This window comes from Centruroides vittatus, unplaced genomic scaffold (genome assembly GCF_030686945.1).
Source record: "Centruroides vittatus isolate TY-2023 unplaced genomic scaffold, ASM3068694v2 contig_1159, whole genome shotgun sequence".
Taxonomy (NCBI): Eukaryota; Metazoa; Arthropoda; class Arachnida; order Scorpiones; family Buthidae; genus Centruroides; species Centruroides vittatus.
The window spans coordinates 1,996,438-2,012,126 of record NW_027120745.1 but is presented as its reverse complement, the minus strand read 5'-3'; the positions used below and the strand labels follow the sequence as shown (position 1 = coordinate 2,012,126).

General features: G+C 29.7%; 1 protein-coding gene across 1 annotated transcript in view; it reads right to left on the bottom strand.

Annotated features, from left to right (window-relative positions):
- gammaCOP (coat protein (coatomer) gamma) overlaps positions 1 to 14,048 on the bottom strand; it is a 47,471-nt gene extending 33,423 nt beyond the window's left edge. Inside the window, exons 1-2 of the mRNA XM_067276621.1 lie at positions 13,895 to 14,048; positions 4,003 to 4,055 (exon numbers count right to left, since the gene is read on the bottom strand). Coding sequence (XP_067132722.1) covers positions 4,003 to 4,055; positions 13,895 to 13,934 — 93 coding nt within the window. The 5' untranslated portion in view covers positions 13,935 to 14,048. The remainder of the gene's footprint in view (positions 1 to 4,002; positions 4,056 to 13,894) is intronic.
- Positions 14,049 to 15,689: the final 1,641 nt, after the last annotated feature.

Genomic DNA, 15,689 nt, shown 5'->3' with positions numbered 1-15,689 from the left:
AGTGATCAGGAGTTAAATGCACCATTCAGTACTGCTGGGGTCAAATTGACTCCATATTGAAATTACATTAAAACTGCCTCCATCATCATTTATGACAAATTTACTTTTTGTAAATTTGTATGTTTCATATTGCATCATCCTTCATATTTCATGATATTGAGTCATCCTTATTGCATCATGTTGATACAGAAACAAGAGGGGTGCAGTTTCTGTGACAAGAAAAAAGATGTGAAGACAAGCCTGAAATGTGTGAAATATAACAATCTTATTTACAAAGAGAATTCTGTAGTAATGTGTAATGGTTGTGCAAATTAAGAAAGAAAAAAGAAAAATAAGTTTAACATATTCTTGAAAATAGACTGCTTTTGAGTTTTTGTTTATAACAAGTTTTACTGATTATAAAATCCCCATATGATGTCACTGCATCATATTTTATGGCTAAATACAAAAGAAAATTATATAAAGTAAATTTGACTCCAATGGTACTGGATGCAATTTTTTTCTTGGTAATCTGAGGTTTAAGAAATTTGGCTACATGCAGACTATTGAGTCACAATCTTGTGTTACACTTATTTTAAGTAGCTCAATAAAGGATCCAGCTGTTCATTTATTTTTTAATATGTGTAACTTCTAATAGGAAATTTAGTTGTGCTTGTATATGAAATGAGATATGTACTGTGTTGTATTCTTATGTTTGATGTTGTTTCCATATTTGTTGTTGTTTAATCTAATGGAGAATGTGTTTAAGGACAGACAGAGTGCATTTAAGGAATTGTCCTAAAAAATTCCTTTTCTTATGTGTATTTAGTTTGTTTTAATGTATTTGTCATAAAGTTTGGAGTTTTTTTTTCATCATCATCATTCACAGAAAAGGCATTATATTTTTAATCTGAAGTGTATATCTAATAAATGTCTAGTTAGTTTAACCATTAGTATATTAATAATCAACAACTTAAAAGCAACAAATACACCTGATTTTATAAACTTATGATAAATTTGTTTTTTTGATATTGTTAATATATATAGAAATAGTTTTAAAGTGAATATCAATGTAAATAATAAAAAAAAATACTTTTCAAGAGTATTTTTTCTATTATTTACTATTATAAACTTATCAAAAAAACAAAAATTTTTATTTTTAAAGTGGTTCATTGTATTAAAATTTTATATATCTAGTTATTTTTACCAAGTTGAAACTTTACTTTCTATTAGTACTGAAAACATAACTATAAATAATAATACAGTGATGCCTCATAATTCAAACAACTAATTTCAAATACTTGTTCAAACTGTATGCAGAGTTTGAACTGTACACAGTTTTAACAAGATTTGAATTAGTATTAGTACTTAATTTTCAAAAAAGTATGCTCAAAACATTAATGCAATTGCTGTGCACCCAAGTCCTCTCTCACTATCACATTACACACTTGTATGTTTTCAGTGCTTTTTCATTTTATTTTTATGTTTGGTTATATATATTATATTAGCAATAATGTGTTAAATTTCACAACTGTTATAATTAAATCACACATCTACATTAAGTAATGACACTTAATGTAGATGTGTGATTTAATTATATACAGCTGTAATTAGCTGTTAAAAATACTGCAGAAACTTTCTGTTCAACCCAATAAAACCTTTACTTATTAACTATAGCATCCAAAAAGTGTATGGAAGCAAAGCCTAAGAGGAAGTTTGTAATATCAATGATTAAAATGAAAAATGAATTTATCACAAAGCACGAAACCAGTACGTGTGTGGGGATCTGACGGCCATATTTAAAATGTTGAAATTAATGGAGTGTGTATTTACTAAATGCAATTTTCAATTTATTATATGCAATGCAATTCAATTTTCAGTATTTATGTATTTTATTTATTATTAGAGTATTTAATAATAATATTTTTACCTCAAATTATGTGTATTTGCTGTTTTAAGTTTATTGAAATAAATATTGTTTAGGGTCTAATAATGGATTATTTTGCTTTCCATCATTTCTAATGGGAAAAACTGATTTGAACTTTGAACAACTCAGAGTTCAAATGGCCTCCTAGAATGAATTAAATTTGAAGTACAAGGCATCACTGTAAATGTTTAGTTTTAATTTTAAATTATATATTCTTTAATATATACAGTAAAATTGTGAAAGGTGAAATTGCATGACATACAGATTTTCTGTCTTAGACAGAGTGAACTATGAAAACTACACCAATTTCACGAAATGTAAACATATAAAGTTTATTACTCTTCAGCTTTCTCATCTTAATCATATTCAACAGTGAAGTATTCAATATTTTTCATAATCTATTTTTTTAACATGTGTCAATGAATCAGGTAAGCAAAACAATCTTCCTGCTATTTTATAACCAAACTGGACACAGGTCACAAATACACATGTGTAAACTACAGCATGAATGCAGAGAGAAATAGAAAACAAAAATATTTTCTGAAGTTTCTGCCAAAACAACTGAATAGAGCAAGATTTTTTTACTTGCTGAAAAATTTTCTAGTAATAACATACATAGCTTTCCATTCACTTCTCACCGGTTCCATCTTAGAATATTTTGTGAAAAAAAATCTGATGGTAATATCAAAGTTACTGATATACAGTTAAAACTTGCAAGATGCAAAACCTCTTGCAAGTTTTACTGTGTACCAATACTGTTTCACAAAAACAAACTTTTTCAGTGATAAATAAATAAAGAGAAAAAATAATAAAAGTCAGTTAAATCTATACTAATATTATAAAGACGTGAAGTTTGTAAGTTTGGATGTAGGAGGTAATCTTCGAAACTACTCGTCCGATTTCAAAAATTCTTTCACCAATATTTAGAATAAACCTTCAGGGTGGACATAGGCTGTATATTATTCCATTAAACATTCATATAAATTAAAAGATATCATCTAAGTAAGTGTTACATTTTTGGTGTCAGCAGGTGGTAAGGGGCAAGATGCACATATATACGAGATAGGTCACTGCACAGTGCAGTCATGTGATTGGCGAGATACGCTGTGCACATGTCCACACTTGTCCTTAATATAATTGTTATTACTTTTACATTTTTCATATTACTAATCTTCTATATAAATAAAAATGTAAATGTTCGTTTGTTTCTAATCTCAAATGTCTGAAAGCTCTTCACCGATTGTTTTGAAATTTTGACACAACATTGCATTCGAATACATGCGTTTTTATATACTTTAGATGCTGAAATTCTCCCCTGCAGGGGAGAGGGACAAAATTAAAGCTTACCATGAAGAACTCAGCTTCTATTATACTATTTTAGATGCAGTTTTTTGCATTTTTGATTGCATTTTAATAGGGTAGTCAAGACAATGTGCACTAAGAAGGAATTTTTCAAAATTTCTCCCCACGGGGAAGTGTTATACATTTATAATACAGTAGAGCATCGATTATCCGACCCCTGATCAACCGTCACATCGGTTAACCGACCGTGCTCTAGTCGGCAAATTCAAATGTCCGCTAGTGATGTGGCGCTACAATATTTGGCTATGTCTTGGCTACTTTAATATTATTTTTGTTAAATTTTTGCGTGTTTTAGCTGGAAACACTGGCTTGACCATGGAAGGGAGGCCAGTATTTAAACCAGGCTTAATTTTCTATTTTTTTTTATTTCTGTATTTATTTTGTGCAAAATAAAGAAATAATTTAACGATGATTATTATTTTTAAAAAATTTTGTTAGGCTTAACATCGATGAAAATTCAATGCGAAGTAGGTTAATAGCAATATACTAATATGCTTATTACATGGGATATACTAATATACTAATACACTATACTAATAATGTATTTTTTCATACTATTTCGGTTATCCATTTTTTCAGTTATCCGACCAACCCCAGTCCCCAATTGTGTCGGATAATCGATGCTCTACATTTTGAGATATATTTTGATACATTTTGAGCCACAGCAACGTGTGGCCTGGTCTGCTAGTTTAAAATACAAAAGATCAAATAACGATTTTTATTAATTTACTTACTTCCTGCAGTACAGAGGTCTTCTCTAAGTTACCAAGTGGGTTTCCAGCTGATCCTATTGGAAAAAAAATTGTAAATTTTATTAAAAAAACAATTATTATAAATCTTTAAAATCATTAATATTCACAAATTCTAATTCCAGTAATAAAGAAATTATAAAAATCAAGCAAAACAATGTATTCAATGTATTTTTGATAATTTATTTTCAGCCACATTTAGATTTAAACATGCCAGAAATTTTAAGAGAAAATATTTGAAATTGATATTGTGAGATCCTTGGATTAAGGAATTAATTATTATAAAATATTGTAACAAAATATTTTATTTCTTTGATAAAATTTTAACAAAAATTTTTCTTTTCCGAGAAAGGGAGGAAACTGACTAAATACTACTCACTGTCCTATGACAATGAGTCAGTTACCCAGCTGTCCCTATAAAAAGGGGTAGATTTCCCGCCTTTTCATGCAGTTCATCAGAAGTTCAACGAGACTCAAACTGGCCACTTAAGTGCAGTTCTTAGAAGACAGAAATTGCCATAATAACTAGGCAGTCTCCCACAGTCTTGAAGGCGTCATATAGAAGACATAAACCATAATACCGAGTGCATAGGAGATTGATTCATCCTATTCTGCATTCTCTCGAATACTTATCAATACATTGATATTTAAGAACAACAAATCTGAAGTGAAGGTAGTATAATATTAGAACGTTTGTAAGCTCTCTCTCAGGTATAGCATTTACGCAAGGCATAGAAATATAAGTATAGTTAGATATAAGCTTGTTTGAAATTTCATTGTTCATTGCATATAATGGTTGTATATTATTCCATTAAACAAGATAACATTGGAAGATATCAAGGGGCAAGAATAACAAATCATCATTAAAAACTCCAAAGGCAGTCATGCTCGCCATCTGGTAGAACTGGAAAGGAATTCTGTACTATGAACTACTTCCACAGATTCAAACAATCAATTATGATAAATATTGTTCCCAACTAGATCAAGTAAAAATGGCAATTGAAGAAAAATGTCTGGAATTAGCACACAAAAAAGGCATTGTGTTTCATCAAGATAATGCCAGACTTCACACTTCTTTATGAATACACCAAAAATTATTGAAACTAGGCTGGGATGTTTTATTCCATCTCCATACTCACCCGACCTTGCCACATCAGACTACCATTAGTTCTGAGCTCTGCAGAATTCCCTTCATAATAAAAACTTTAATTATTTGGAAGCTTGCAAAAACTCACTAGAACAGTTTTTTGTAGGAAAAACTGGAAAGTTCTATGATGATGATATTATGAAGCTTCCCCATAAATGGCAACATGTCATTAAAACAATAGTGCATACAAGTAGGTTTATAGTTTTAAAACAGTTTCTTTTATTTCTCTTAAAAATCAAAAATTTTCCAAACCATCCAATATGTAAAAAATGTCACACTATTTCTAAAGATAGTAGTGCTGAAAATCTAAAAATGTAGTTCGCAAAAATAAAATTAATACTCGAATAATAATGGATAAACTTACTTCAATGCATATGTAATTTTTTGCAAGAAAGTTATCAAATGGTTACAATGAAACTTTTCAGGACAAAACACTTCCAGACTTTCCATATTAGCTAGACAAAATTCTTAAAACTAGCCAAAATTCAGTACTATATTATTGACATGAGAAAGAAAATTACATTTTAAGAGGAATTGTTCTTATAGACAATATAAGGGTGATTTTTAAATAAACGTTAAAAAGTTGTCTGCGTTACTTTAACTTACACATCATCGAGAAAGCACAATTGAAAACATATTCCATTAGATATTTTCATATGATGCATCATATATACATTTTGGTATTTTTATATCTGTGAAACATAAAACTGCCAAAGTGGAAAATCCTAGCTAGTACTGTCACATCCCATTTTAGAGGAGTTTTGCTATATATGGTTCTCATCAACTCAAAAACAGGATTTGTGATAAATGTAAGGAATTTGAAAAAGTTGTCAAAATCAGAATCAAGTTTTTATTGAATCTTACCAAATTAGTATTTCTCTGCTGTAATGCATTGTTTTTCATTCAATCTTCATTTAGAACATCTCTATTCAATCTTTTATTAATATGCTCAAAATGTGGTTTTAATTACAAATTAAAAGATTCTTCAAAGTCAAAGAATTTGTCTCCAAGAAAATGCTTCAGAATAATGAAGAGTTAATTGGCAATTATCAAATATAAGAAGCAAAACATATCTCAAAGTTATAATTTTATGCCAAATATTCAATTCAATACATGCCTTGGAATATGTTTTCACATTACTATACAGCAGAAAAGTGTCATCATTACAGCTGTCTCAGAAAATACTTTATGATGTAACATAAAATATCTTTTACCTCTCCGGTTTAATTTCTACAGATCGAATGTACTGAATAATACAGCATAAAGAACTTCACAAAATTCTTATTTTACATCAGGCAGTGTCTTGCAATCATAGCATCATTTCATATCTTCAAAACCAATACAATTTAAATTTTTCATTTTTGTTGTTATGGAAGCCAGCAAAAATAAATTTCCTTCTTTAACCTAAGCTGTACAGATTTTTTCAAATGTATGTGCACTGGATATTTAATGTATTCTCTAACTATTCTTACATGAATTAGATTTATATCTATCAGGTTGAAAAACTGATAGATATAATCTTTCAACATTTTCATCACTGATCATAATGATCAGTGATAAAAATGTAATCACTGATATTTCAAAATGTGCTATCTTCTTTTAATATCATCTGAAATTATTTATAAATTTATATTCAACTATTTCAACAATAAAATTCTTCCCATTATTCAATCTATTTCATCATGATTTCAGTTAATTCAAAATTCATCTTGATATCAATTTTTCAGAATTACCAGGTATTTTTTTCCTCCATTCTTTGATTATAAATTAAAAATAAAGACAAATTTTTAAACAAATATAATGCTGCTGCCAAATATAAAGGCTAATAAAAATATAAGATAAATCAAATTAATTGTTCATTTTTTTTATTATAAAAATATTAAGAAAACAGATTTATGAAAATGTTGTTTTCATATAATTTGTGACTGTATTAATATAAAATGGAGACAAAATCTATAAAAAAAAGGAGACAAACAAAAATGTGAGAACTATCGAGGAATTACAGTAACAGCAACATTTAGTAGATTATATGGACGAATAACGAGAGATCTAATCAAAGAAAAATATCAAACAAAAGAAAAAGAAGAGCAGAGTGGATTCAGAACAGGAAGATCATGTATGGACAATATTTTCTGTAGAAAACAGATTAGCAACAGGACAAACTTATTTGTTGTTTATACACTTAACAAAGGCATATGATAATATCCCAACATCAAAACTATGTGAGACATTAAGAGAGATAAATATTAATAACACACTTATTAAAAGTAGTTAAAGAATTATATAGAGAATCCTTAATGAAAATAAAAATTGGAAAAAAATATCAGAAGGATTTATGGTATCAAAAGGACTAAGACAGGGATGTTGTATCTCACCAACTTTATTTAAAATCTACATAGAAGGAGTATTGAAAATATGGAAGAAGAAATGTTGTAATATGGGAATAGATATTAATGGTAAGCCAATGTTTACATTGCATTTCGCGGATAATTAGGTGGTAATGGAGGTAGATAAGGATGATCTGGAATACATGACAAGAAAAATAAGAGAAATATTTAAAGGAAGTTTATATATAAACTTGAGTAAACAAAATATTTATGTATAGGAGGAACTAAAACAGAGATGGAACTAGAAGAATGAGAAAAGATTGAGGATGTGAGCATTACAATTATCTTGAAATACAAATTCATCAAGATGGGAGAGACATATTAGAAATTAATACAAGATTAGCACTAGTAAGAGAGGGGTTAAAAGATTAAATGGAATATGGTGGAATGAAGAAATAACTAGATCAAGAAAAAAAAAGTATATGTAATGCTATTATTAAAAGCATTCTATTATATGAAACAGAGGTAGAGAATGAGTGGGGAAGAGAAAAGTAACAACAGTTAAAATGGATGCATTGAGAAGATTGTGCAGAATCTCAAATAAAGAGAGAATAACTAATGAGAGGATCAAAGACCTAATGGGATTGAAAGAGACAGTTTTGGAAAGAGGAAACAACTTATTTGGTTTAGACATGTGAAAAGAATGAGTGATGAGACTCCCCTGAAAATGTTAATGGAATGCATTCCAAAAAAAAAAAAAAAAAAGAAAAAAGAAAAAAAAAACAGAAAGAAAGAAAGAAAAGAAAAAGAGAGGAAGACCCAGGCAAACTTAGTACAACGGAGTAAAATTAGCATGTAGTAAAAACACGATTAAAGAGGAATGGTGTATGGATAGAGATGGAGGGGGTTCCTGGAGGTTGGAAAATGACGTCAGACACCATAAACCGAATATAGATAGATAAATATCAAATGATTGAAACTGTATAAGAAATTGAGATTCCTTCCCATTATTATTAATTTCATTTATATGATTATTCATAAATTTTCTTTTTGAAAGCAAGTTTAATATACAGATATTTTTTACTTAGAATAAAATCCTGCTACCTACTACTATACACTTGCTGAGTTTTTCTAATTAATGATTCAGACTATCTTCTAAACTAGCTAATTTTATACTAAATTTAATGATATTTTATCAAAATAATTTAAACATTTTTCTGTTAATTTTTCATTATATTTTTTTTTATTTGAGTTTACTTATACGTGGGAAAAAACCATAGCTTATCATATCACTAGCATTAAATTTCAGTTCTCTACATTCTCTCATACATTCACTAAATTCAGTTATAATTACAAAATAGTTAAGTTTGCTTAAGAAAGCACCCTTAGATTTGCACCATTGTACACCCTTATCAAAAGTAATTAGTTCACCTAGGGGTTTGTTTATGGTATTCAATTCTCTTCATATCTTAGAAGCTCTATGTAACTTATAGCCCTCTTATAAACATTAATATTTAACTATATGTCTACCAACTCACTTCTTATCCCCTTAATTAGTTCTTAATTACTGTTATATTCCAGTTATTTTAGGGGTTATCACACAGACTTGAAACCATTATTATAAAACCATCCAATATAATATACAACATTCAACACCTAAAATACATTTTGGCACTTTTTGCTATGCCTTCTTCAGTTAATTTCTTAAATAATGGTCTCAAGTCTGTGTGACCTAAAATAACTGGAATATAACAGTAATTGAGAACTAATTAAAATTTAATATCACATAATTTTACTTATTGGTTTCCATTTATATATATATTTTATTGTTTTATCAATTAATCAGTAAATACAGTATATTTAATAGTCTCAATACTTTCCCAGAAACACAGGAGGCACCCTAAATGAAAAGATGTAAACATCCTTGCTCCAAAGTTTCTGAATGCTCTCTAATGGAAAATACAGTATAAAAGTAACTAAGTATAGTACCACTTTAAAATAATATCATGTGATCTCCAAAATCTACTTGCTAATCACTTGTCTTGTCCCTTGAAATGAGGATATACATGTGATCTTACAGTTTATATATATATTTTATGATACCTTTTATAATGTGTTTTTACTTTTCATATGGGTGTCCAATAACACCTGTTCATTATGATTATGAAATCTTTTGATTGTCTAATTATTAGAAAACTGATCAAAAGTTTCACCAAATCTCAACAAATACCATTGTGTAAAGAACTCTGAGTGGTGATGTACCATAAGATGAGCAATAGATCCTTATAAATCTTCCTTAGAATAATGCTACCCTATGTGGACTGCTGCTAAAAAAACAGACAATACAACACTCATTTACACAGAATGATCTATAATCCAGTACTTTGTTAATAAGAGTCCTACTAATGTAAAATACAGGAGAAAATCATGAACATGGAGGAGTGTTCCCTTAAAAAAGCATTGGATAAAAGAGCAATTTGCCTAAGTGGTCTCAACTGTATACTATAACTATTAAAAAAAATGCTACAATTGAATGTCAACTAAAGTTTAACTTATTATAAAAATGATGTTTTTAAAATTAAATGAAAGCATTTGTTTATAATATTAAATAACCAATCTTAAATTATCAATACATTCTGTAAATATAAAGCTACATTTAGTCTCATTGACAAAGTGTTTGAGCAGAAGATTTCTTACAGAAAAATAAATTATTATAGTCAAAAGAGGCCATTAAGATCCAAAATCTCAAATAAACAGCATATTTATATGCTATAACATGCCAAAATGTAGCTCTTGATAGCTGTACAATAAAATGGCAATTAATTAAATTAATTAATTAATTATTAATTAATTAAATAATTCATTTTAAACACCATTTATTTATTTTTGAAGATGTTTATCATTAATTTGTTCAATGTCATATCAGTTATGATCTTTTCTTTTATCTTACTATCAATTATTTTTTTATTAAAGTTTTTATGTAATAATAGATCAAATTGTAAATAATATGTATTCTTATATTTTATGTACTGTTTACAAAAAATATAAATGTCACACAAGCACCAAAGTTGAAGGCAGCCAAGAGCAGATATTCCAGTACATACACACAATTGAGTCTCTGTCTGTATGCATGTATGTACATAATTCAAACACCAATGAATGATTACATTTTGTTTATTAAATTAATAAGGGGTATGATACTCTTTTGCAGATAATACAACTAAAATACATTGGAGAATAGACAAATGTTAAGTCAGGAGCAACATTATTAATGTCAATTCTGTACCATTCTTCAGCTGATACTAATTCCTTGATGAAAGTTGGTGGTGGAAATCTGCTTCTAGCATTTTTTCTCAAGAATGTGTCACACAGGTTTAATAATATTCAAGTCTAGTGATGGGGTGGCCAAGATAGACGCTTGCTGAAGTTGTTTATGCTCCTCAAACCAAGATCAAGCACATGCAGCACTGTGGATGAGAGCATTGCATCCAATTGCATGTGGAAACAATGTTTGGATCATGAGATGGAGTTGGTCACTCAAAATATGCAGATACCTTCAAAGACAACTATCAGACCCAACAAGTTAAATGATATTGCATTCCACATCATACAGAAAACTCCTGCCATGCTTGACAATGAGTTTCACTTAGTGCATCACCCAGTAATCTCCAGACGAAAACACTGGAAGTGAGAAACACACTGAAAGTTGACTCATCAGACCATATCACATGTTTCCAATGTCCATGTTTTGTACTCTGCACCACTGCACATGCTCTTTGATGTTTCATGGTGTCAATCAAAGTTTGGCTATTACAGCCCTGCCATTGATATCATCTTTATGCAGTGCACATCAGACAGTTCTCACTGATACCAATACTCTTGGCACTTGAAACCAATAATTTGTGTTGCTGTAGTTTTATGTTTTCTCATTACAATTCTATGAAGTGCTCTTCTTTCCTTTCATTCAGCTTTGACTTAATCTGTCACAGCTGTAGAAAAGTTTTGCCTGTCTTTGTGTTCTGAAATGTGATCAAGGAAACAGTAACTTTCTCTACAACCATCAGCAACTTGAGCCATAGGCATGCACCAACAATCTCTTTGGAAGCCTGTTAGGTCTTACATAATTACAGCCAAATAGCTTTTTTAACAAAACAAAAGTAAACAAAAGTAAGCAATGCAAATGAGAAGAAAAAGGGTAGTAACTAATTAGTCATGCTGGAGTCTAATCATCTTTCTTTTGAAAAAAAATGAAATACTGTACATAAAATATTTATTTGTTAATAAAAAACAGTATAAGATATTATTTTCTGTTAGATGTTAGATGATGTTAATTTTAAAGGGGTAATAACTACTATAGACCTATAAGTTTTCTCTGGGCCCAGAGAAAACTCTTCAGATTTCTCTTTCTCTTGATGACTCTGTCTACACAGTCACATGTTTCAAAAACTGACTTTACAGTTTATCCGTTTGAACTTCAATAGTAAAATGTTTTTTTTTTTCAAAAGAAACTTTTATTCTCCTTGTCAACATCCCGAGTCTTCTGTAGTTCCACTTTGGGAATCATTGACTTACAGTAAGAAGAAAAGCAATGTCTTCTATTCAGTAATAATGATAATTTTCTAAAAATTAAAGTGTATATAATGTGATGACAAGTAAAAAATTAAATCTTGCCATTAGATCTGACATTTTTGGCAGCTTTACAAAGTAGTGGACTTAGTGAACATATAGTATGTTCAGCAAAGCTGGGTGTATTTATGACAACCAACAAAATTGCTTACTTCCTACTAATGCAGAAGCATTAATGTTTCTTCATTCAAACTTACAACTTTTGATTTGCTCCACATTATTTATTACAAATTTAATTAATAATAATTGCCTTTTCATTATTAACATGAAAGATTAATTTTTGTAGATGATTTTATCAGGCAGAGATGGTGGGAGCTCAACTAGTGAGAGAATTGAATGCATTCAATTTTTTGCAAATTGCTAAACAAACACTCAAGTATTAAAATATTGATACCCCTGAACAATTGTTTCTCAAACAGGAATGAGTACGTTAGTTCTCAAATAGAAATAATCAATTACATGATTCTATTATCCCACCATTACACTCAATGGATTTTATTTTCCACAAATGTGAGCCATGCAGTCTGCATACAATAGATCCCTTTTTCCTATACAATATTTATAAATTTTGAAACTTTAAATTTTTCATATATATTTTAAACTATTGATTAAAGCTCAAAAACTAATTTTATTGCAGAACCCCTAAATTTTACACAATTAATAATACAAGTTGAGAATATCTGATCATGTTATTTTTCAGTTTTTTAAGAAAATTAGTAATTGTAAGAAAATCAGTTCATTTTGTTAAATTTAATATTTATATTTTTTGTAAAAATGAGACTCATTTATAATACCGTACTTCAAAATACATAAAAGCCAATAATGGAGTCTTACTTCTGCAAATGACTTTGTCAACAGCATTTTGTCGTTAAAAATCACTTTATAATTAATATCTCATCAAATCAATTAATAAATTTTATTAAAAATTTATTTTATTCATTTTATAGGCCTATTATTCAACAATAATAATCATCTTAGCTTTCCATCATCCTTCTCCACATTCAATTCATTGAGTAGGAAGAATATATATATTCCATTAAGAAGTTTTACAGGCTATTTCCAGATTCTACAAATGATCTCCACTTGTTGATTTTCATCTCTTCCATCAACAAGCAAAGATTATTTGTGAAAAGCAAATTTAAATTTCTTTTTGAAATAGATTAAAAATAAAATACGACTTCTTTAACACAAATCCACTAAATCATTTTCAAACAATCAAATAAAAGCAATCAAGGAACGTATTTTTTAAAAATAATTTAATTACTTCAACTGTCGAAAGTATTTTTATCCAACTTCTGTTATTAAAGATTTTCACAGATAAATGGCACTTTCATACTTGATTATACACAAAAAAAGTTTTACCTTTTCATTCATATATCATTTGCTTAGTTTATTGCTCAAGCATATAATTCATTCATTAACAAATAACTTTATTTTCTTCAAATAAGTTTGCTAATAAACGAAAAACCTGAATATTCAATACATATTTACATTAAGAAATGTTGAAGGGTTTAAAAACACCCTAGCGGTGCTTCGTGCAAAGAAAAATACATAAGTACTGATGTAACATTTAAATGCATTCTAATAAATATATTTCGTATAGTTCGGCCTTACGTTTTTTAAAAAGCTGTATACGTTTCATTATGTATTATTTTCAGATGTCGACTCGGTTTTACATTTAATGACTCGTTAGGCTTACGACGACACCCGTCTCCCTCGTATACCTTCACTTATTTTACTAAATTATCGAATTGTAGGCATTTTATAATATACATACCGTCTTCGTCGTCCTTTTTATCTCGTCTCAATACATACATTTTAGTTATTTATTAGAAAATAACTGGAAACAAACAGAAATTACCAATAAATTTACAAAGTAACAGCCTGAGCCACGTATGACTTGGACTACTGTTACTCTCGTTTACGACGACGTCACGTCTGAAAACATTCTAATTGAACGAAACCTGAAAAGTGAAACATGTACCCGTTTCTTTCTTGTTCTCAGTATTTATGCTTTATTATATTATTGTGGTTTATAGTTTATTTTTTAAAAACTTTTCTAGTGACTGCTAGGAAAATTTTTTCGACAAATGGTGTCGAAAATTATTAATCGCCCTTGAGAAGACTTGAATAAAAAGTTTTAATATTATCCATTGAATTCTATACATGGTGTTCAGTTTAGCACTTATTCAAGCGCAAAAGGGACATTTCCATCATTTTCTATAGAAGAAGAAAGCGGACAGACGTAGGTATTTTCGGGTAATTTTCCACACTCACATTGACAACGTTGTTAGAAACACAGATAAATAAAAGTAGACAACTATTGGGCGGGCAGGATGGCACAATGTACTAAAAACAATATATCATCAAACTTAATGAAAAAGTTTTTTTCTAAATTGTTTCTGCCCTGTGAGCACTAAGAGAGAGCTTTTTTAGCAAGCCCGTTAGGGGTTCGGCCAGGCCCACAATGGGTGGCCGAATGGTGAGCTACCAGGCCCGACGTATACGGACGGACAATCCCTCAAAAATTCCCGGGGTTTTTCGATCTATCCGGATCGAAACAAGATGGAAACAGTAGACTTCCATCTTGGCCGCTCGGCCATCTGGCCGTCAAATAATGAAAGAGGTTAAGAAAGTATTAAACAAAAATTAAAACAAACATACGAGAACATATAAGAGTACTGTACATTGACCTCTCAAACAAAAACTAGCATTTCAAGTCGCAAAAACAAACGATACAAACCCTGGACGTTACAAACACAAAATAAATTATTTATAAACAATAAACACTTTTATACAGGCAATTACTTGCACATACTGGAACAAAATTTGAATGGGTCAAAGTAATTAAATTCTGGATCGATAATTATGTAAGCGATTTTTTATATTATGCATTTGTTAACTTCCTCGGAACAATGTAAGAATAGACGCGAATACAGAGTAATGCGAAATTTGTAAAATGTCGACAAACCGTCTATTGTTTGCGGTATCTTTTTATCTTTGAGCTCAGAAAATCATTTCCTTATTTCTTGCTGAAGCCGGTCTACCTGTGATCGTTCTCTGTAGATCGTGGCCTTCTCTAAAACGCTTATGTCATTCGTATACTTGTGTAGGGTGGTGTCATTACTATATAGTAACGAGCAGTTATTTATTATGACATGGTCACAATGCCGGGCTGCAATTTTTAATCATATTTTTAAATCATTTAATTTAAAATATACGCTCTCCACCTCAAATTAGTAGTGACTTGCCCTTGTACTGTACTGTACATCATACTTTTTCTTTAAAAATAGAGTCGTGTCGGTCATCTATACATCTACATACTCCAATACTTTGACGTTTTGTGTGTAATAAATCCGAATGCAGGCATCCGCCGCATGTTGGACAAGTATTGACGTGTACAAGGAAATGTACAGTTCAAGTACGCGCATACTCGCAATTTCAACCGTTGCTAAACAGTATCAAAAGTTCAGAAGTTCGGAATGCGGTTCAATGGACTACGATTGCATTCCCAAACCAGGACCTCAGAATAAATTTGTTCGTTTAATATCTGTTACAGACACAGTAAAGTT